This window comes from Macrotis lagotis, chromosome 1 (genome assembly GCF_037893015.1).
Source record: "Macrotis lagotis isolate mMagLag1 chromosome 1, bilby.v1.9.chrom.fasta, whole genome shotgun sequence".
NCBI lineage: Eukaryota > Metazoa > Chordata > Mammalia > Peramelemorphia > Peramelidae > Macrotis > Macrotis lagotis.
The window spans coordinates 144,641,144-144,663,352 of NC_133658.1; the positions used below are offsets into that span (position 1 = coordinate 144,641,144).

General features: G+C 38.6%; 1 protein-coding gene across 2 annotated transcripts in view; it reads left to right on the plus strand.

Annotated features, from left to right (window-relative positions):
• The first annotated feature begins 9,585 nt into the window (after window positions 1-9,585).
• Window positions 9,586-22,209, plus strand: part of LOC141504191 (AP-3 complex subunit mu-2) — a 38,871-nt gene continuing 26,247 nt past the window's right edge. For both annotated transcript variants that reach the window (XM_074209019.1, XM_074209020.1), the window contains exons 1-2: window positions 9,586-9,609; window positions 11,830-12,158. In XM_074209019.1, the coding sequence (XP_074065120.1) occupies window positions 11,886-12,158 (273 nt within the window). In that variant the 5' untranslated portion in view covers window positions 9,586-9,609; window positions 11,830-11,885. The remainder of the gene's footprint in view (window positions 9,610-11,829; window positions 12,159-22,209) is intronic.

The following is a 22,209-nucleotide window of genomic DNA, read 5'->3' on the forward strand; positions in this document are numbered from 1 at the left end:
TGGCCAGGCTGAAGAAAAATTCTTGTTGGAGGAGTCATTCCTCTGTGATGACCTACAAAAGAAAGTCAGCTTATCCTCTTTTTGCTTTTTCTCTTAAACTTTTCCTTTGGAGTACATGGATTGGGCAGGGGGAAAGGGAAGGAATTTTTAATCTTCCACTTAAACAGGAGTCCATGATGGCTGACTCAAACTTCATGTGCTTGCCCAGATGGCCAGAAAAGGGAGTTCACAGGCTTCAAGTTTATAGCTGCTTGATGCCCTTGTTTCCCCTTCTGAGTAAAGGTCAGAGACCAGGAAGCTGATCCTATGAACTGATAATGAATTCCTCAACCCAAAAGACGGAAACAGTGGAGGGATAGTAGAAAAGCTTCATGAATTCTTGCAGAGCATACTACAGTAGTAAACAAGTTACTCATCCACAGGGCCCAATATGGGGAATTCATAGAAAATGTTCCTGGACATCCTGTGTAGAGGAAAGGAAACCTAAATTTTATAGGTAGCACTATCCCTGAATCCAGCATTCTAGCTTAGAGGGGAAATAGCTTGAGCAATGCAGTCTTGGGTTCTACTTTAAAAGAAACTCTGGGTTCAAGAGTTGTAAGATATGATTTAGAGGAGAAAAGGGAAAATTGTGAACAACATGCTTTGGAGATAGAAGAGGACTGTCCACATAGCCTCCATAGAGTAAGGAAAAGTAATAAAACTATGAGATGGAGGAGTAAACCACTTACCTTGCCTTTCTATTACTGCCATGTATTATTTAGATATATAGGTAGTGAGTGAAGGTTTCCTTAATGAGAAGGGTAGCCTGTCTGGTAGCCCCAAAGTGTTTGCTTTCTAGGGGAACCAAACATGAGAGTGGCACTGAGTCTTGGGGTGGGGGGAATCATGTTCCAGTAGAAGACCTGGATGATCAGAGTGTGACCTACTAGCAGCTCTAAATTCACTTCCCTTCCAAGGAGAGTTAATAGGCTATTTCAAATATTTTATTATTTTTTTTATCTGTTTATGGGTTTCTGGTAGTCTTTTTCCAGATCTGCATTTTATGAGGGGTGAAATAAAAAAATGTACCCTACAAAGTCATGGTCTCAAATCATCTCATTCTTCTTGTTACCCTACTCTTGAAGCATGCCAGTTTCTTAGCCTCCTTCATAAAATGTGGTATACCAAATTGAACACAATACTTCAGATGTTATCTGACCAAGGGTGGGGATTTGACCTGAGTGCTGCTCCTCTCTTAATACAGCAAGTAAAGCATTAACTCTTTTTTGGTTTTCATGTTATACTGTTGACTCCTTTGAAGCTTACAGTCCAGTAGATTCTCCCCCCACCCCAAGGCTTTCCCAGGCTGAGCTGTCAACCTAATAACTTCTATCTTCATCCCAGGTCCTTCTTTAGAATTATTAGTCATATCAGGCTTAATCACTGAATTCAGGAGCCTTCCTCCTTTGCCATAGGGCCTTAGTTAGATTATCCACCTCATACTGACACCTCCTGCCCTCTACTCAGATTCCTCAGGGTCTTTTTCCTCACATTCCCAGCTTCTTTGTTGGGAGCCTCCTAGGACACATCATTACTAGCCATAATATGGAGGAAGGACTTTGAATTAGTCTAATCACCTCATTCTTTTTATTTTTGTTTGTTTGTTTAGGTTTTTGCTAGGCAATGGCGTTAAGTGGCTTGCCCAAGGCCACACAGCTAGGTAATTATTAAGTGTCTGAGGTGGGATTTGAACTCAGGTACTCCTGACTCCGAGGCCGGTGCTCTATTCACTGTGCCACTTAGCCACCCCGCAATCATCTCATTCCTATGAAGCTCTCACTACCTATGTACAAACCTCAATTCCCCAAACCAACTCCCTTACTTCTCAACCCAAACCCCAGAGGATCCCACTCCAAATCTATCCACCCCTTCCACCATACCCTTCTAAATGCCTTTTCCATAATTAACTAACTTTGTTTTATCTTAGACTTTTTCTATTTTCATTGTTTCCAGTTTCTGGAAATGACTGAGAGCTAGCCCCCTTCTACATCTCTGGTAGTCTTTTCAAGCACAAATTAGATTGTCACTCATACCTCACAAACCTCCAACATTCAGTGGTCATGGTAGAGGATTTCCTTTTGCCGTTTCCAGAGACTCTTGTTACCATCACTCAACAACATCTTTGAGATCCATAGTATACAAATTTATCACTCAATGGTGATCCTGGTAGCTATTAGCAATAGATAATAATACCTTAATACCTCAATACATTCCCCTTCCTGCCTCAATGAGTTCAGTCTGTAAATCACAGTCCTTCTTTCCTCCCCAACTCCTACTCTCATGTTAAGGGATTTCAACATGTATACATATACATTATATATATATATATATATATATATATATATATATATATATATATATAAAATGTTGAATTTTCCTTCAAATGGTCTAACTTCGTAGTTCCTCAGTTTATTCCATTTCCAAGATCTACTTCATTCTACTTTATACGATATATTCTTGATCTTGCTATAATCCACAATTGTTCTACTTCTATATTCATAGAAGTGTATATTCATGAATACCAAAATGCCTTTATTTGATAATAATCTCTTATCATTCCATCTTTCTCTATGACCTTCTAACTCTATTTTTTGGTCATCATTGTAACCTCCATTCCCTTTACCCCTCAGTTTTCTTATAGGCCATCAACCTTGCACTGGTAACATCCTCCTGCTTTCCCAATTCCTTTGTAAACCAACTCAGCTCTAATCACTTATCCCCTGTTCTATCACAGATCCTCTGGATTATTCCCATTATCTGATTTCTTTACCTTTATTCATGTGCTGCTTAATAAAGCTAGAGAAAAAAAAAAGAGAATTTGTGATTGGATCCACTGCAACTTTATATTACATAATCTCAACTGGACTCTCCCTGCAGTGAGGCCATTCTTTTACACATCCCTAACTGATTCTTTTTTTTCTTTTCTTTCTTTTTTTTTTAGTTTTTTTGCAAGGCAAATGGGGTTAAGTGGCTTGCCCAAGGCCACACAGCTAGGTAATTATTAAGTGTCTGAGACCGGATTTGAACCCAGGTACTCCTGACTCCAGGGCCAGTGCTTTATCCACTACACCACCTAGCTGCACCCCTAACTGATTCTTTATGCCACTCACTACAGCAGCTCTTTCAAATATTTTAGTACCTCCTCCAGCTTCCCATTGAATCCCTTTTCCACTCCACTTTTAAACCTGCCTTCTCTCCCACCTCATTGGAAAAAAAAAATTTGAAGCCTTTTGTTGAGAACTCTCCTTCTTCCTTATCTCACATCACTCAGACATCTTCCCCTACTACTTCCTCTTTCATTCCTATCTCTGATGTAGAGATAACCTTTTACAAGTATCTTTTTTTTAACATTCATTTTTAAGTAAGATTTAAGTTACAATTTTTTTCTCTCTTCCACCCTCCTCCCTAAGACAATTTAATACACTACATGCATTCTGGATCCCATCCCATTGAGAATCCAGGAGATTGTCCCCACTACCATTCCTACTCTCTTTTTAATTTTTAATCTTTCCCTATCTGCTGGTTCCTTCCATGGTACCTACAAAAAGTCCAGTGTCTCCCCTAATGTTCAAAAGTCTCCACTTTCTCTCACCATCCCTGCAAGTTTTCCCTCCTTTGCTAAATTCCTTAAGAAAGTCCTTTTCTTTGCCTCTTTTCACTTACTTTTAAACCCTCTGAAGTCTGAATTTCAACCTTCTTTTTTCCATTGAAAGTATCCTCTCCAAAGTTGCCAGCAATCTATTTTTGCCAAATCTAATGGCCTTTTCCTAATCTCATTCTTCTTGATCACATTCTGTAGAGCCTTTGACACCACTGGTCACCACTTCCTCCTGAACATGTCTTCTCTAGGTTTTCAGTACACTGCTCCCTCCTGGTTCTCTTTCCCCTTTCTTAAATGGCCATTTTCCAGTCTCCTTTGCTGGATCTTCATCTGTTTCAGGACAGGTCCTGTTTCAGGACCATCTACACTATCTTGGTGATGTCATTAGCTTCTATAGATTCAATTGTCATCACCATACAAATGTTTCTAGATTTAATTATTTTTAGTTGTTTTTTTCAAAGCAATGGGGCTAAGTGACTTACCCAAGGTCACACAGCTAGGTAATTATTAAATGTCTGGGGCTGGATTTGAACTCAGGTCCTCCAGGGCCAATGTTCTATCCACTGTGCCACCTAGCTGCCCCTTTTTTCCAAGTCTAATTATACAACCTTTGTCTCTCCTGAGATAGATCCTGCATCACCAACTGCTTTTGGGATAGATCAAGTTAGATATCTAGTTGACATCACATATTCAACGTATCCCAAATTCAATTTATTATCTTCTCCTAAAACCTACTTTCTTTTTTTTTTGGTTTTGTTTTGGGGTTTTTTTTTGCAAGGCAGTGGGGTTAAGTGACCTGCTCAAGGTCACACAGTTAGGTAATTACTAAGTGTCTGAGGTCAAATTTGAATTCAGGTCCTCCTGACTCCAGGACTGGTGCTCTATCCACTGTGCCCCCTAGCTACCCCATAAAATCTACTTTCTTCTTTAACTTCCTTATTACTTCCTTCAAGGATATCATCCTTTCTCCCAGTTGCCCATACTCACAACCTCAGTGTCACACTCAGCTCCTCATTTCATCAACTACATATATCTAATATGTTGCTAAATCTTATTTCTAGTTTCACAATATCTCTTTTGCACAATTTCCTTTTCTCCACTTGTACAGTTGTTACTCTAGTATTAACCCTCATCAACATATACCTGGACTATTGCCATAGTCTTTTTTTTTCATAGAAGCTTTTTAGCAGTAGAATTTCATCTTTAGCAAATAATTTGAAAAACTACTCACCTGCCCCCATTCTAGTTTCCACAATGTCTGGGCTTTCTTAACATGTACATGCTTATGTAAGAAGTTGTTATGTCAGAAATCACAAGGTCCCAGTAAAGTGAAACAAGACAGCTCCTTTCTTTAGGAAACATAATCTGCAGGGCAATGGGTAGCTCTTTTGATTGTGCCACACATGAGCTGACTGAAGCATGTAGCACTGAAGGCTTATAAATCACATCATGAATTACTTTATTTGAGCCACATGGCTACTTCATGAGGTAGACATACCATAATCACCATTTTATTTTGTTGTTTGTTGTTAGATAGTTTTCAGTCATGTCCAACTCTTCCTGACCACATTTGGGGTTTTCTTGGCAAAGATACTAGAGTGGTTTGCCATTTCCCTCTCCAGCTTAGGGTTAAGTGACTTACCTGGGGTTATAAGTGTTTTAGGCCAGATCTGAACTCAGGAAGATGCCATCTGCTGCCCTATACACCAAATTAAATGACTTTTTCAGGTTTTCAAAATCACCATTTGGGGCAGTATTTGAACCCAAAGCTTAACTCCAAGCCCACCACTTTATTTACTAAAGACACTGCCACACACAGGGTAACCTTCAATACACTATTATTACACAAGCAGAGATGTAGAGGTCAGCATTAAAATATCAGATATATATTTATTACTGAACCAAAAAGGTCAGGAGCAGTCTCTACAACAATAAGTTTCTTTATGTCTGTCACTTGGCAGGCAGCTTCCAAAATGGGAGAGTCATAGCATTTACTTCTTATCAGGGGCGGTGGCATGGTGGAGTGTTTGGACTTGGTACAAAACAAACATGAACATCATGGCATTGGCAGTTCTTTCTTTGTGAGTCTAGCTCGGTCTTTCTCTGGAGTCTCTTCTTGGAGCCACACCTAAACTTATGGTCACTTTTCATGAGAACCGACTGAAAAATGAGACAATTTTGCTTTGACTTCTTTGCACACCCCCCCCCCCCCCCCAAAAAAAAAAACCTCTTGATCTTAGACAAGCCTTAGCAATTGGGATTAAGTAATTTGCCCAGAGTCACATAGCTAGTAAGTATCAAGTGTCTGAGATCAAATTTGAACTCAGGTCTTAACTTCAGGGGTGGTGCTCTATCCACAGCGCCATCTAGCTGCCCCACTTAATTTTTTTTTTTGACTTCTTGAAAATTGTGCCCAATGCTTAGACATGTCCTATCAAGATGGGAAGGCTTTCAGAGATCGATTGACTGTATGTTTGCAGATTGAGGACTAATGTACCTGATTTTTATAGAATTTAAAAAAAATTATGAAATTAAGAAATATCAAATAAAATTAGCATTTTCTTGTATGTAATAGATCAGAAAAAAGGATTGTACATGAAATTGTAAACCTTTTATATACAGCTTGCTTTTCTTTTAAAATATATAATAAATTTGGGGCAGCTAGATGGCACAGTGGATAGAGCACTGGCCCTGAGGTCAGAAGACTTGAGTTCAAATCCAGCCTCAGACACTTAATAATTACTTAGCAGTGTGACCTTGGACAAGTCACTTAACCCCATTGCCTTGCAAAAACAAAACAATATATGTAAATATATAATGTAAATTATATGTAATATATAAACTCAACACATAACTTTCACAAAATTGTTCTTGTCTGTAATTCTAGCATTCTTTTCCTTATTCTTCTGGATTTTTTTTTTTAGGTTTTTGCAAGGCAAATGGGGCTAAGTGGCTTGCCCAAGGCCACACAGCTAAGTAATTATTAAGAGTCTGAGACCGGATTTGCATTCAGGTACTTCTGACTCCAGGGCCTGTGCTCTATCCACTGTGCCATCTAGCTACCCCTCTTCTGTTTTTTTTTTTAAAGTTTCCAACACAGATTTTTAATTTTTTTCCCTTTCTTCAAGAAAATTGCCAAGGTCACCCTTTGCATACTGGGTCATTGTCAGTCATCTTGACTTTTGTCTTATCTCTAGATTCTCATAATTCTGGTGGAGAGAAAGACATGACTTTGCACAACTCTGCCTCACTTAAATCTGATTCACTTACAAGTCAAGATAGCACTTTCATTGATTCTCATTGAGAATGAAGAACAAACAATAATTTCCTTTCTTAATTCTAATGACTTCCCTCTGTTGATAATTTCTAATTTGTCCTGTATCTAGCTTGCTTGCTGGTTTTCCCTTTAAACTGTGAGCTTCTTGAGAGCAGAGGCTATCTTTTGCCTTTTCTTTCATCTTCAATACTTTGTACAGTGTCTGACACACAGTAGGTGCCTAATAAATTTTTATTGACTTATTTTTTTTGCTAACTTATCTCTAATTCTCTCCTCTTACTCCTCTATCTCCAATTTAAAAATAAAAACAAAAAACTCTGAAACAAATACACAGGTTTTTGTTGTTCTTTTTGCTTAAGCAAACTGTATTTCCACGTTGTCTCTGACTGGAAATTTATGTCTTATTTTGTATTTTGGATCCTTCGCATCTCTCAGGAGGTGGATAATATGCCTTATCATCAGTCCTCCAAAAATGTTGGTGGCCATTGTGTTGATCCAGCTTCTTAAGTTTTTCACAGTTGTTTTCCTTAATGATATTGCAGTCGTCGTGTAAATTGTTCTCCTGTTTCTGTTCATTTCACCCTTCATGAGGTTATTCAAGTCTTCTCAGGTTTCTCTGGAACTTTTCCTTTCTTCATGGTAGTATATTCTATTGCATTCATATACCATATTTTATTCAGCTATTAACCCTTTGATGGGGACACCTTTAGTTTCCAGTTCTTTTCTCTTAAAAAAGAACTGTTATGATTATTTTTGTATATGTTGGATCTTATTTCATTGATATTTGGGGTAAAGGCCCAAGAGTCATACTTCATCATTAAGTTATATTTGAAGCATGATTGTATATTCAGTTTAAGCCTTCTCAATAGGTGGGGGCAAGTAAGAGGGAGAGAGAGTTTGGAACTTAATATTCTAAAAATGAATATTAATAATAAAGAAAAATAGAAAATAAATTCAGTATAGTGACTTTTAGAAAGGTTGGCTATAGAGCAATAAATTTTAGGGACACAACATCTCTCAAAGACTACCTACTAATTTACACAAGAGCTGCATCATGGAGGGAATATAAATAACAAAGAAATTACAGATTCTTGCAGTATAGAAGAAAAAGTAGATTTGATCTTGTGTTGTTTAGGTCTCTAGATACTGACTCTGTCACCTATTATATTAGCTATTTCTCTCAGCTTAAACATTGGCAAATTTGGCCCAAAAAGTGCCATCTATGGTTTCAAGAAAGCAATTAATAAAAAGAAAATGTTGAGTGTCATAGGACCAAGATCTCTGGGATGCTTCTTCCTCTGTAGATTTCCTTCTAACTTGACAGAGTTGCTTGCGTTAATGATTACACTGTTCAACCAGTCCTGAGTTCACCTAACATATAATTTCTTTTAGTTTTGATCTCTACAGATTGTTCAAAAGTATAACTTTGAGGGATTTTGTCAAGCAACCTAGTTCTTTTCAGACTTTTCCGTACCTTTGTCTTCCCTATCTTCACTTCCTATCTTTTATTATATTCATCTCTGCACATGTCCTATGCCCCAAGAAGAAGGTAAAAATCTGTGAGCAAAAGACTTTCATTTTTGCCCTTTTCTCCCCAGTTCCTACTGCAGTGCCTCCTATTCAGTAATGTTTACCAAACAGAATTACCACAATCCAGGTGGATCATGCCTAACAGCATTCCCTTGACCTACCAGTCTAGTTACCTTGTCAAAAAAGGAAATGAGGTCAGTCTGGCATGACTTGTTCCCGACAGTGTCTTTTACTTTTTAACTCTTTGTTTTTCTTACAAACCATCCTATTAGTAACTGAGAGCCAGAAAGGGAAGTGACTTGCCCAGGGTCGCTCAACCAGTTATTGGCAGAGATGGAATGAGCTCTCCTAAACGCCAAGTCCACAGCCCCTTGTTGTATCACTGCGTTATCTAGTTTAGTCTTTTTAGGCACTGCATCAGCATTACATAAGAGTGAAACAGCTCAGTCAATTGTAAAGAATGGTTTTGGAAATCAGATCTGCCAATCGCTAAACATTTAAAATCATGCATGGGATTTAGAGCCGGTAGGGACCCTAGGAATCATCTAGTCTAAAACCACCTCATTTTCTAGACAGGGAAGCTGAGATGCTTAGACTTGCTCAAGGTCATACAAGTAATATGTGGTGGTCAGAATTCGAACCCCGGGTTCTTGGCTGTAGGTCCATCCCCCATGCTGATCAAATAAATTGTTTCCCTGCGCACATTGTGCATAGGATGGACTTGCTTCAAAGCTGGCATCTCGTCCTGCCCCGGTTTCCATGCGGGAAGCTGCGACACTCAGCTGCCCAGGATGCTGAAAATAGGGCACCCTCCCGCAGACCTGCCCCAGAGCGCCGGGCTCCGCCCAGCCGCCCTCTCCGCCCGGCCAATCAGAGGCCCGAGCGACTGGGCAGCCCCAATCACAGGTGGCACCAACGCAACCCATCACCCAGCTCGGAGCCCGCAGGCCCTGGAGGAGGCTCCTCAGGGCGGGGCCAGCCAGAGGGCGGAGGAGGAGAAGAATGACAGACCCAATCAGCGACTCCCTCCCTCTCGCTGCTCTGAGGGCGGAGCGCGGGGGCGGCCGCCTGGGCCAATGAGCGCAGGGGAGGGCGGGGCGCGATGACGGGCGGGGGGCGGGGCTTCGCGAGCGCGGCGGAGCGGGGCGGCCGGAGCCGGGTGAGGGGGCCTTGGGTTTGCGCGGGGGCCGGGCCGGGCCGGGCCGGGGGCGGGCGCGACCACCTCTCGTCCGCCGGGGACCGAGGGTCCGGGGAGGCCCCGGGCGGGGCTCGGAGGGGAAGCGGCGCGTTCCCGGGGGCGACGGAGAGAGCCAGGGTCGTGCCCGGCTTCCGAAGAGCCGACCCTCCGGAGGGCGACGTGCGGGGAGGGGGTGGGGAGGGGAGCTCCGCGCCAAGGCGAAGCCGGGCCGGGGGCTCGGGAGCCTGCCCGGAGCTGGCGGGGGCGGGGGTGGGGGAGCCTGCGGGCAGGGAAGGGGGGTGGCAAGCTTCGTTGCCCATGGCAGCGGGCCGATGGAACCTGGGAAGGCCCGTCCTCCGGTCCTCCGCCCAGCCCCTCCCTCCTCCCCCATCCATCCCCTCCTGCCGTGTCAGCCGGGCCCACCGCGTGTGGAATGACCGGGTCTGGCATCGTCCACTGTCTCCAAACCCCGCCACCCAACCACCCATCCACCTCCCTCCATCCTCCATCCATCCATTCCCCCATCCCTCCATCCTCCATTCCCCCATCCTTCCATCCTCCATCCCCCATCCCTCCATCCTCCATTCCCCCATCCTTCCATCCTCCATCCTCCATCCTCCATCCCTCCATCCTCCATTCCCCCATCCCTGCATCCTCCATCCTCCATCCCTCCATCCTCCATTCCCCCATCCCTGCATCCTCCATTCTCCATCCTCCATCCTCCATTCCCCCATCCCTCCATCCTCCATCCTCCATCCTCCATCCCTCCATCCTCCATCCCTCCATTCCCCATCCCTCCATCCTCCATTCCTCCATTTCCCCCATCCCTCCATCCTCCATCCCTCCAAACTTCCATCCCTCCATCCTTCCATCCCTTCATCCTTCCAAACCTCATCCCTCCATCCTCCATCCCTCCATCCCTCCCTCATCCCTCCATCCTTTCATCCCTCCATCCCTTACTCCCTTGCCACCTCCTCCCTCCATTCCTATCACTTGCTGAGGTTCTCACTCTCCTCCTTTTCCTTTGTAACTTTGGGGAGCTGAGCCATTGAGGAGCTTTGTAACAGTTTTAAGTAGAACTCACCCCTGCCCCTGCTCAGCCATATTGAAAACTAGCTCTCTTTCCCTCTTTCCCAGTCCCTTTCTGTCTCCCTCTTTCTTTTCCTCTCCCCCTCCTTCCCTCCCCCCTCATTCTCTCTCCCTTTCTCTTTTTTTCCTTTCTCTCTCTTTCTATCCTCCCTCTTTCTCTCTCAGAGATAAAGGGATGTTGCTGTGGCAGTAAAAGTCTGAACTGCTAAACCTCAGAAAGTTAATTTTTGTGTAGAGTATGGTCAACTTGGTAAAATAAACTATTGACCTAAGGCAGCTAGACAGGGTGTCTATACAGCGTTGAGCTTGAATGGGTTAAAGCTGCATTTTGTGACAGACTAGACTACAGGAGTGTAGTGGAAATAACAGAACTTGATGTTAAAACCAGATTCCAGTTTTTACTCGTTGAACCTGGGGCAAATTACTTATCCTTAGTGGGACTCAGTTTACATAGCTGTAAAACAAAGAGATTAGGTCATCTTGAATTTTTAAGCTTTACAATCTATGATTATGAACTAAATGTACCTTGTGAATCAAGGTAAGAGTACAAAACTTTTTCAGGATAAGTGGCTACTTGTTTTATCAAAACTTTGTAGCTTTCTCATACCTAGTACAATGTATTTTTTACAGTCAGCTCCTAATACAAGGTGTTGCAAAAGCCTTAGTGCAGTGTTTAAAAGTTATTAGAGCTTAAAGCTTCAATTAGTTTTTAAATGATCAATGTTTAAAACATTACACTAAAACTTTTGGGAACCTATATTTGTTAAATAAGGAGTACAGGCAAACGTAAGGCAGAGTACTTCCCCGTAAATAATTTACATTCTTTTGGGAGTCAATAAGTAAGTGCATTCAAAATGAAATAATAAAAGATTGAAATGATAATTCAGTATAATAGAAGAGATACTATGCAAGATGATTTATAATCAATTACTACCAGAAACCACACAAATAATTGTTTAAAAAAATGAAAGTAGCTATTAGTATTATTGAGAGGTTGGAATGTCTCATGATTTTTGATGGATAGGCATTATTTGGATAGTGTTAAAAAGGAGAGGGTGGGTATTCCAGACAGATAAAGCATCACTCTCTTACTTAACTCATTTTGTTTTCCAGAGTTGAATCAAGTCCCTGAGTCATTTATACAGAAAAAAGACTTTCCTTCTCTCATCATGATTCACAGCCTGTTCTTGATCAACTCCTCTGGGGATATTTTTCTCGAGAAGCACTGGAAAAGTGTGGTTAGTCGTTCTGTTTGTGATTACTTTTTTGAGGCCCAGGAGAGAGCTACTGAGGCAGAAAATGTGCCTCCTGTGATTCCTACTCCTCATCACTATCTCTTAAGTGTTTATCGCCACAAGATCTTTTTTGTGGCTGTGATCCAGACAGAGGTGCCACCCCTTTTTGTCATTGAGTTCCTTCATCGAGTGGTAGACACATTCCAGGTGAGTGAATTGGGACTTACTTGTAATCTTTTAAAAATTTACAGTTGACCAGTTCTGTTGCATTCACCTTTAGCAATATCAATATTGAGGGAAATGTCTTCCCAAGAGACTCTTGCTATTATTCTATTCAACAAAGAAGCAGCTTAATAACTGATGAAAATTATGCTTTGATCACTTTTAACTAACTACTTCTAAAATGATAAAACCAAGTACCTTTAGAATAGGAAGAACAATTACACTCAAAGTTGGATACTCCCTCAAACACCATGTAAACCTGTCTTTGACCAGGCATACTTGGATGATACTAGAGTTGCTACTGGATCACAGCTGTTTCAGTTCTTCTGACTAGTTTGAATTTCATTTTCCTTTTTAATCTATATGACTAGAAATTTCATTTTATAGTATGGTTCTCAATAGAAGCTAACCACATTAATAAATTGCCTTGAATTACATAACAATGATAGCCATGGAGGATTTTAAAGAGAAAAGAAACCAACTAAGTAAATATTTTTTTACAAATTTTGTTTCACATAGCAAACAATTTCACAAACAAATAATCAACAAGTTATAGTCATTGAAAAGTTAAGGAAAACAGCATAAAGGAGTATATGTAAATTTTATACTTTGTAATTTAGCATTTAAAAGAAAGGAAAGGCAGGTGCTTTAATAAGTTAGTGCCACAATTTAGTTATTATTGTAGCAGCATACCAGCTGCAGGGGTGAATAATTTGGACAAATAGCATTGTTTATAGCTTGTGACTGAGCCCATAATGGGGAAGCTAGATGGCACAGTGAATAGAGTGCTGGGCATCTTCCTGAGTTTAAATCTGGCCTCAGATACTTAAATAGCTGTGTGACTGTGGGCAAGTCACTTAACCTTCTTTGCCTCAGTTTCTTCATCTGTAAAATGATCTGGAAAAGGAAATGGCAAACCACTCCAGTATCTTTGCCAATAAAATCCCAGATGAGTGTCATGAAGAGTTGGACATGACTGAATAATACTGAAGTGTTCATAATGCTAGTGAAAAAACTTTATTTCTGATAGAAATCTAAGAAGATTTCATTACTAAATTAGTTTCTATAGCTTTTAAGTTTCACAAGGTAGTGTCTTCAAAGGGAGACAGGCTTCAAGTCTTTAAGGAGAAAGTTAGGCAATACAAGACCATTAATACAATGTAGAATGCAAGTTTCTCACTTATTTTGAGCAATTTAGCCAAGGTCTGACTTCAGACAGTAAAATCTACTGAACTTTGATTCCTTCCAAATCAAACTTTCTGCTCAGTTTTCATGATCAGCATTTTCATTGTAATAAGAAGTAAGAACTATTTGATTTAACTTTTGCATCATGTGAGTTCTGGAATTAGCTATATGAATAAAGAAGTTGGAGAACTGGCCGAGAAGAATGAACACTGAAACATTTAATACAAATGAAGAGCATAGCCAAAGATCAGCTGTATCACATGCTTAAAGTTTCTTTGATTCCAAGAAAAGCTAAACCATATTTTATAATCTTAATTTAGTATATACATATGCATAATACACACACAGACTCCTAAAGATTTGTAGTACAGAAAAATGAGCAATTCTGAGATATTTAAATTGACATGGAACACTACTACTTCTATACTTCAGAGTAGTATCATTTCGTCTGTAATGCAGATCATAATCAACCAGTTAATAAACATTTATTATGCACTTATTATGTGCTATTCACTGTACTAAGTTGTAGGGATACAAAGTGACAAAAGACAGTCTCTACCCTCAAGGAGTTTTCAATCTATTTGGGTAGACAACATACAGATAGATATACAAATTAAACGATAAACAGGAGAAATAAGAAATAGTTAACAGGAGGAGGGCACTAGAATTAAGAGGAGTTGGGGAAGGATTCCTCTAAAAGGTGGGATCTTAGTTGGGACTTAAATGAAGCCAGAGAGGTCAGTAGTTAAAACAGAGGAGGGAGAGCTTTTCAGGTGGGGGGCGAGGTAGCCAAGGAAATTGCCCAGATAGAGTGGTGTTTTTTTGGTGGAACGGTCAGGAGCTAAATACCACTGGATTTAAGAGTACATATTGGAGAGTGTAATGTAAGGAAAATAGGAGAAATAGGTTATAAAGGACTTTTAATGCCAAACAGAATATTTTGTATCTGATCTTGGAAACAATAGGAAACTAATGGAATTATTGAGGAGGGGTGGGTGATGGCATTGTCAGACCTTTATTTTAGGAAAATTGGAGTGGAGAAAGATTTGAGGCAGACAGACCCACTAGTAGGTCATTGTAGTCCAGGGCTGTGTGTGTGTGTGTGTGTGTGTGTGTGTGTGTGTGTGTGTGTATGGTATTCTAGGATCATGGAGCCAGAAAATGTCCTGAGGCAATATTTGAACTCATGTATTATTGGTGCTGTGCCTCTTAGCTACATTCTAGAGTGAAATGAAGTAGATGGAGTGATCCTCAATGGAGGAGAGGTTGTCAAATGATGGTGTCCAATGATCAGTTTGCTCTTCCTCTTGACCCAATTTTTTGGAATTTATTAGAGAAGGAGTATCCAGGACTAAAGAGGGAAACCAGAGATACATTGTCTTCTGGAGAAAGTCAAGAAATCCAGGATTAAGGGGAATTAACAATAGGGTGGAAGTTTTAGAAGATACAGTAGAATGGGAGAGTCAAAGAAGATGAAGACTTTTGAAGAAGACTGAGATAATTAAGGATGAGCATAAAGGGATACATAAAATAGGGAGAGGATTTTCACTTCCGAAGTCATTTACTCTACCTGAATCTCTAGGATGAAAAATGTAGTACCTGAGAATTTGGCCACCACAGCATGTGGAAAAATCCTTACTAGTTGATCAGAGGTCCAATGGATAAACCACTTTTGATGTCTGAATACAGAGTCATTAAGGGTTCTTTGACTATTTAGGGCCCCCAGAGGCCTAGGATGTTTATAATTTTGAGACCCTGAGGGCAGAGAGAGAGAATAACATGATGATGGATACTTGAAACCTGGACTAAATTCAGAATTCAGGGCCATTTAACAGTAGGATGAAGCACACCCAGAAGATACTCCACCTTTGGAGCAGACATTAAGCTCCCAATCCCTGAGTTCTGGAAAGTAAAGGCTTCTTAAGTACCTTTGATATGCTTAGGCTTAGGATATGGGAAGACTTGGAGCAGGTCCTTTACTGCCCTGCCCCCTCAAGACTTAAGCAAAGAGATATAAGAGCAAAGGGGAATTTGTTAACAACAGGAGGGGATAGAAGAAAATATAGTGAGTAGGATAGCAGAAGATTTTGTACTTTGAAGGAGTAGGGCCTAGGGAGGAGTGTAAGGTAGGAAGGGAAGATTTGTGAATGCGGATACTTGATCTATGATAGCTAATGTTTAATAACTGAACATTCTTTGTTTAAATGCCCACATATGATACTTTATCTTATCCTGATATAACGGTTTCTGTGGCAAAACATGTGACAGCTAGTTAACATCCGCACAGCAACTATACATGACTGATTATAATACAGGAAGTAGAAAAGTTGCTCAATCTAGTTAAACCACAGAGGAGTTTAGGAAGACAAAAATTTAGTTAGGTTTCAGGTTTGGTTTTCCAGAGTAATCAGACAAGTCCTAAATTTTATGTCTTACTTGAAAAGTGGTATTACATTGCTTTTAAAACTAGGTTAATATATTGATACAAAAGGATTTACTTTGAAATTGTTATACCTTAGAAGCATCTTTTCCAAGGTCTTGGGTGACATCAAGTCTTAAGATTTTTTAAAAAAATACATTTGGGATAAAAATTTGATAACTGCAGGTAAAACTTCTTTTGTCCTTAACTCCCCATTTTAGTAGGAAAGACTTGTTTTAGTAAGGACAGATCTTATCTAAGGCTGTGGAACCCAGAGTTTCAGAGTCAAAGAATTAGAATTTCTTTTTTTAATTTATTTTCCAATTACATTAAAAGCATTAATCCTTTTACATATTTTTGAATTCCACATTTTTCTTTTTTTTGTTTTGATGTTTTATTTTTCCAATTACATGTTCTGAAAGTTTTCCAACATTTATTTACTTTACTTGAGTAGAATAAATTGCATATATATGTCACACCTTTTTCTACCACCCTCCTCTCCTCAGTGACAAATAGTCTAGTAAAAATTGTACATGTTCATTTGTATTTAACATGTTTACCACATTAATCATTTTTGTATGGGGAATTAGGATTGCAGGTAAAGAAAGAAAACTATGGGATAGGAAGGAAAAACATAAGAGAAATTTTTAAAAATGGACATAGTATCCGTTCAGTTTCTGTGTTGAGTTTTTTTTGGTTGTTTGTTGTTTTGTTTTCCTCTGGATGTGGATAAAGTTACCATAACAGGTCTCCCAGGGTTGTCCTAGATCTCTGAACTGCTGAGAGGAACTGCATCTATCATAGCTGATCAACTCATAATGTTGTTGTTAATGTGTACAATGTTCTCTTCATTCTGCTTCCTTCACTCAACATGAGTTCATGTAATTCTTTCCATGATTCTCTAAAGTCTGACCATTCATGATTTCTTATAAAATAATTCTACTTCATAATGTTTATATACCATAACTTGTTCAGCCATTCACCAATTGATGGGCATCACCTCAATTTCCAATTCTTTGCCTTTACAAAAAAGAATTACTATAAATATTTTTGAACAAATGGAACTTTTCTCACTTTTTAAATGATTTCTTTTGAATATAGACCTAGTACTGGTATTCCTGAGTCAAAGGGTAATATATATATATATATATATAAACTAAATACCAGGTAGTTTTGAAAGGGAGGTACCCTAGTAGCTGAGTCAGGGGAGTCAGGAAAAGCCTCTTTTAAGAGGTAAAGTTTGAACAAAACTTTGAAGGAAACTAGGCATTCTAAGAGGCAGAGGTGAGGAATTCATGGGAGACAGCTTATACAAAGGTATGGAGATGGGAAATGGTATGTTGTGTGTGCGAGGAGCAGGAAGAAAGTCAATTTGGTGGGATCAAGGAGTACTTGAAAGTGAGTAATATATAATAAGGCTAGACAGCTAGGTTGGAGCCAGTTGTAAAGACTTTAAATGTCAGAGTAATTATATTTGATCCTGGAGCCAATGGAATTTATTGAGTAGGGGAGTGACATGTTCTGATCTGTGTTTTAGGAATATCACTTTGGCAGCTCTGTAGCGAATGGATTGAAGAGTTAAGGGGCAGGTGGTTTGTAATTTTCTCTGGAGACATGTGACTTCTCTGAGGCACTTTTCCAAGATTGTTTGGAGGGGAATTTGGGAAGACTTCAGGGAGTTCCTTTCTCATTCTGTTGTGTTGGCACAAGAAGTCCTTCTTTCTTTGTTCTTTAACAAAATGCTCTTTGCCATACTAAACTTTACTGATTCTCAGATTTCCACATAAAAATATATCTTCTTAATTTATAGTGTTCTTCTTGTCACCCAGATGAACCTCCATTATTACCCATCCCATTTCTTTAGAATAAGATATACCTTACCAGAACTGTATTCTAATCTTAGATCCAATCATATCAAATCTTAGGAATATCTATGAGATAAAATATGATTATTCATATTATGGTTTCTAAATTAACTTATATATTGGAAAAACTAAATATCTCATAGTATACACATAGTAGGAAAAACAAATCAAATAAAGTAGAGATCAAAGGGTTCTTTTGTGCCTCAGGTGTAAAGTGTTTTTATAAACCCTGAAGAGCTATATACATTTCAGTATTATTATTGTTCTTCTCATTTTATAATTAATCAGTTATAGATAGGGTGGTAGTCTATTGTTCCTTTCATGCTTAATGCTTTTTGAACTATTGAGGTGGATAAAGTGATTGCATTTCATAAATGTATAAAACTGTTGTGATATAAGCAGCTTTTCCCTCTTTACATGTTTGCACATTAATCATTTTGTGTATGAGAAATTAGGATTAAGGGTAAAGAAATAAAACTATTAGATAGGAAGACAAATGAAAATTCTGGATCTCAAAGGTTTTTTTTTTAATCCCAAATCCTTTCTTAAACCTCTCCTACTCATTAGACAGGCATAAAATATGATACCCATTATACATGTGAAGTCATACAAAACATATTTCTACATTAGCTATGTTACAAAACAAAAACAAAAATCAAGAAAGATAAAGTCAAAAATATATTTCAATCTGGGCTGAGAATTCATCATTTCTCTCTCTGGAGGTAGATGGCATTTTTCATCATAATTCCTCTGGAATAGTTATGGATCACTGTATTGATCAGAGATGCTAAATTTTTCATAACTGATCATTCTTATAATATCATTGTTACTATGTACAGTATTCTAGTTCTGCTCACTTGTTGCAAAAATTTTAAAGTATCACATAAGCTGGAACCACATATTATAAAGGTTATATATTATGACCAGGGTTGTATGAAGGTTTATACAAGGAATGTAGATTGGTTCAACAAAAGGAAGACTAGAAATACAATAAACCATCTTAACAGTAGAAATAGTTTTTTAAAACTATGGTGTCAATAGATGCTTGAAAGGATTTTGGCAAAATATAATCAGATTTTTATTAAAAACTCTAGAAATCATTATATTAAATGACTTTTCCCTTAAGATCAAAAGTAAAGCAAGGAAATCCATTATTATCACTCTTTTAACAGTATTAGAAATACTAGAGAAAAAAAATTGAGGAAAGGTAGTAAACTTTGAAAAGGTTTTTTTTAAAAAAAAAAAGGCAAAAAAGCCAGTCCCTGATCTCAAGGGGAAAAATCTAGTGAGGAAAATCTTGACACCCCCAGGGAGAAGCATGGTGGAAAACATTTAGTAAACATCAAGAGAAACAGAAACAAGCTAAATTGTCTTCAGAACATACAAGACACCCTAAACAGAAAGAGGAACTAGATGAAAAAGTTAAAGAAAGAAATCACAGGATTGGCAGAGTATTCTAGAGTAATAGAAAACTTCAATTATCTGGATATCAATTATCTGGATATTTGCTGGAGTTCTCTCACTATGTCAAAAGGGGAGTATTTTATAATTTCTTTTCTTGGCCTTAGTGGTCACTGACCTTCATCCTTCAAAAGGTGAAGAAATCAACATAGAAAAACTCTATTCTGGATCTGATTCTCACCATTGATAACACATTATAGAAATGAAATTAATATAAACCTTAGAAAAGAGTGACCATTCCACCTAAAAGTTTGTGATAGAAAAGGAGAAAATTGAACATACCTTGAAATGAATTTAAAATTTGAGGAAAGGAGATTTCAAATGGGTCAGGATAAGAACAGTTATGAATTTTATGGACTGAAATTGTAAAGGACAAGTTAGCCCAGAAGAGATGGGCAACTTTCAAGAATGATATTCTCATGACATAGAAATGGAGGAAAAGAGAAAGTTCTCTAAAGAGACAGATGTTTTTGCACAGAGAATTAAGTGACCAAATGGATCCCTAAAAAAAGCACAGTTGGAAGCAAAGATAGGTTATAGATGATTAAATACAAAAGTTTAGAATAGTAGTGGGGGGTGGTTGAAAGTTCAGAATGAGCAAAGGCTAGAAGGAAAATTAAGAACAACAAAGGGATGGTTGGAATCCAAGAGGAATTAAATCACTGTTCTGAGTACATGGGGACATTAGGTAGAGCAGCTGAACTATTACTGTGCATTTGTTTTGTCTGCAAGAAAATTGCTCTTTGGACTGTAAAAGACAATATTAAATTGGTTAATAGAGAATTGGTATCTAAAATAAGTATCCGATATTAGTAAGGTGACTTATTCTAATAAATATTTAAAAATTACAGTACTACAAAGCACTGGAGATAAAATCAAAAAGAAAAGCAGTATCCATCCTTAAGGACTTTATATTGTAATGAGAAGATAGCACATATCCATATGTGATCATTTGAGGGAAGAAAGAATTAGCAAACATATCAAGAGAGGCTTCCTATAGGTAGTAGCAAAAAAATTTCTGAACTTTGAAAGAAGCTAGGGATTCTAAGAGATGGAAGAGTGCATTTCAGGTGGTGTGAGAGACAACCTGTGCAAAGGCACAGTCCAGAAGTGGTAGTTATATACAGGCAATATTAAATAATCCACTTGGACTGATATATAGGGTCCATAAAGGACTCTTGTGTAACGAGCTTGGAAAGACAAGCTGGAGTCAGTCATGGCTTAAAGTACCCCCCAAAGGAAGATTGTCTTTTTCCAGCGACAATAGGGAGCCATTGTAGTTCCTTGAGAGGGGAATGACACAGTCAAACCTGTGCCTTAGAGGTATCAATTTGGCTACTTTGTGGAGAATACATTTGAGAGAGGAGAAAAGAAGATAGATACAAGATGTTGAGAATGTTAGACTGATTTGGCAATAGATTATATATGTGAAAATCCAGAAGTAAAAAGTAAAAAATAACTTCATAGTGGATGACTGGCAGGATGGTGATACTGTCAGCAGAAATAGGAAAGTTAGAAAGAGGAATAAATTAAAGTGGGGGGGCAGATAATGAGATAAAAGAATCTTATAAAGAATCTTATAAAGCTGCCCTTTTGTCATAAAGACTAGATGAAGACACAAAGGAAATTTATTCTCCAGTATTAAAAGGGCAATCAGATGCATTGCTGATTCACCATCATTGATCCATAATAGACTAGAGAATGGAAGAGATATTGTTGAACTGGAGAAGAACAAATATTTTCCCCAATGTTACCTCCAACACACCATCTTGTTGTCTAGACTAGATGACTAGTTCCCCCACCCGTCTTCCTCTCCCCCCACAAAAACCTTGCAAATTTTAAGCCAGTGAATTTAATTTCAATTTCCAGAAAATTCTAGAACATATTATCAAAGGGCTACTGATCATTTCAAAAAGGAAGCGGTGATCATGAAGAACCAATGTGACTTCTTTAAGAATAGGTTATATCAGATCAAATTAAATTCCTTTTTTTTTTGGACAACGTTGTTTGACTGGTTGATTGGAAGATGCTTTAGATACAATTCATTTATTTTGAGATTGGGTCTCCCTTTATTGCTCAAATTAAAAGTTCAGCAACAATTCAGAGGCCTAATCCTGAAACTAATTAGCAAAGAAATTTTAACCTATTTTTTAATGTGATTTGGCCCTCATTTATTTAGACTTATTGCAAATCTATGAGTTGCTTTGACTCAGAGCTTTCAGTCCCAAGCTCTATCAGTTTTGTTGTTATTATTCAATCCTTTTTCAGTTCCTATTCAGTGTTCAACTCTTCATGACCCCATGTGTCAAAGATCCCAATTAAATTAATATTTTTACTTATTCTTTTTCATAAGTAAAGGATGGTAAGACTAAATAACTATAAGCTACTCTGAGTCAATGTTGTGATATTGTAGCCAAAAACCATAAAAAATTCAGCCTTGGGTTGCTTTATGTTATAAGAGACAGAATACTATGTACAGGACTAGAAAGGTGATAATTCAGCTCTGCTCCACCCTAGTCAAACCCATAGCTAGAATATTGTGTTCAGTTCTGCAGGTCATATTTTAAAAAGTAAATTTATAAGCTGGCAAATATACAAGAGAGAGCAACCAGGGTGATGAAGTGTCTAGAGATCATGTTAGGTGAGAATCAGTTGGATTGGATAGGCTAGAGGCAGACTTGAGACTGAAGATGTTTCAACTTCAAGACTATCCTGAAGTATTTAAAGGACTGTGACATGGAAGAGGACTTGGAATCCCTTGACCTATCCCAAAGGGTAGAACTTTAAAACCATTGGGTGGAAGTTGGCAAAGAAGCCAATTGGGTTTTAGGAATAATTTTTTCACAATTGGAGCTCTCCAGAGCAGAAGGAACTACTTAAGTAATTGACTAATTTTCCCTCATTAGCAGTCTCTAAGCAAAGCCTGAATGACCAGTGTGTTAGGTATGTAGTAAGGTGAATGCTTGCTTAGGTATCATACAATTGGTTAGATCATCTCTGAGATTGTTTCCAACTCTGATAAGTCTATATAACCTTTAACATAGACCAGGAGAGGCTCAGTAGAGCATAATTGTTTTCAAATATTTGCCAGACTTTCAATAGAAAT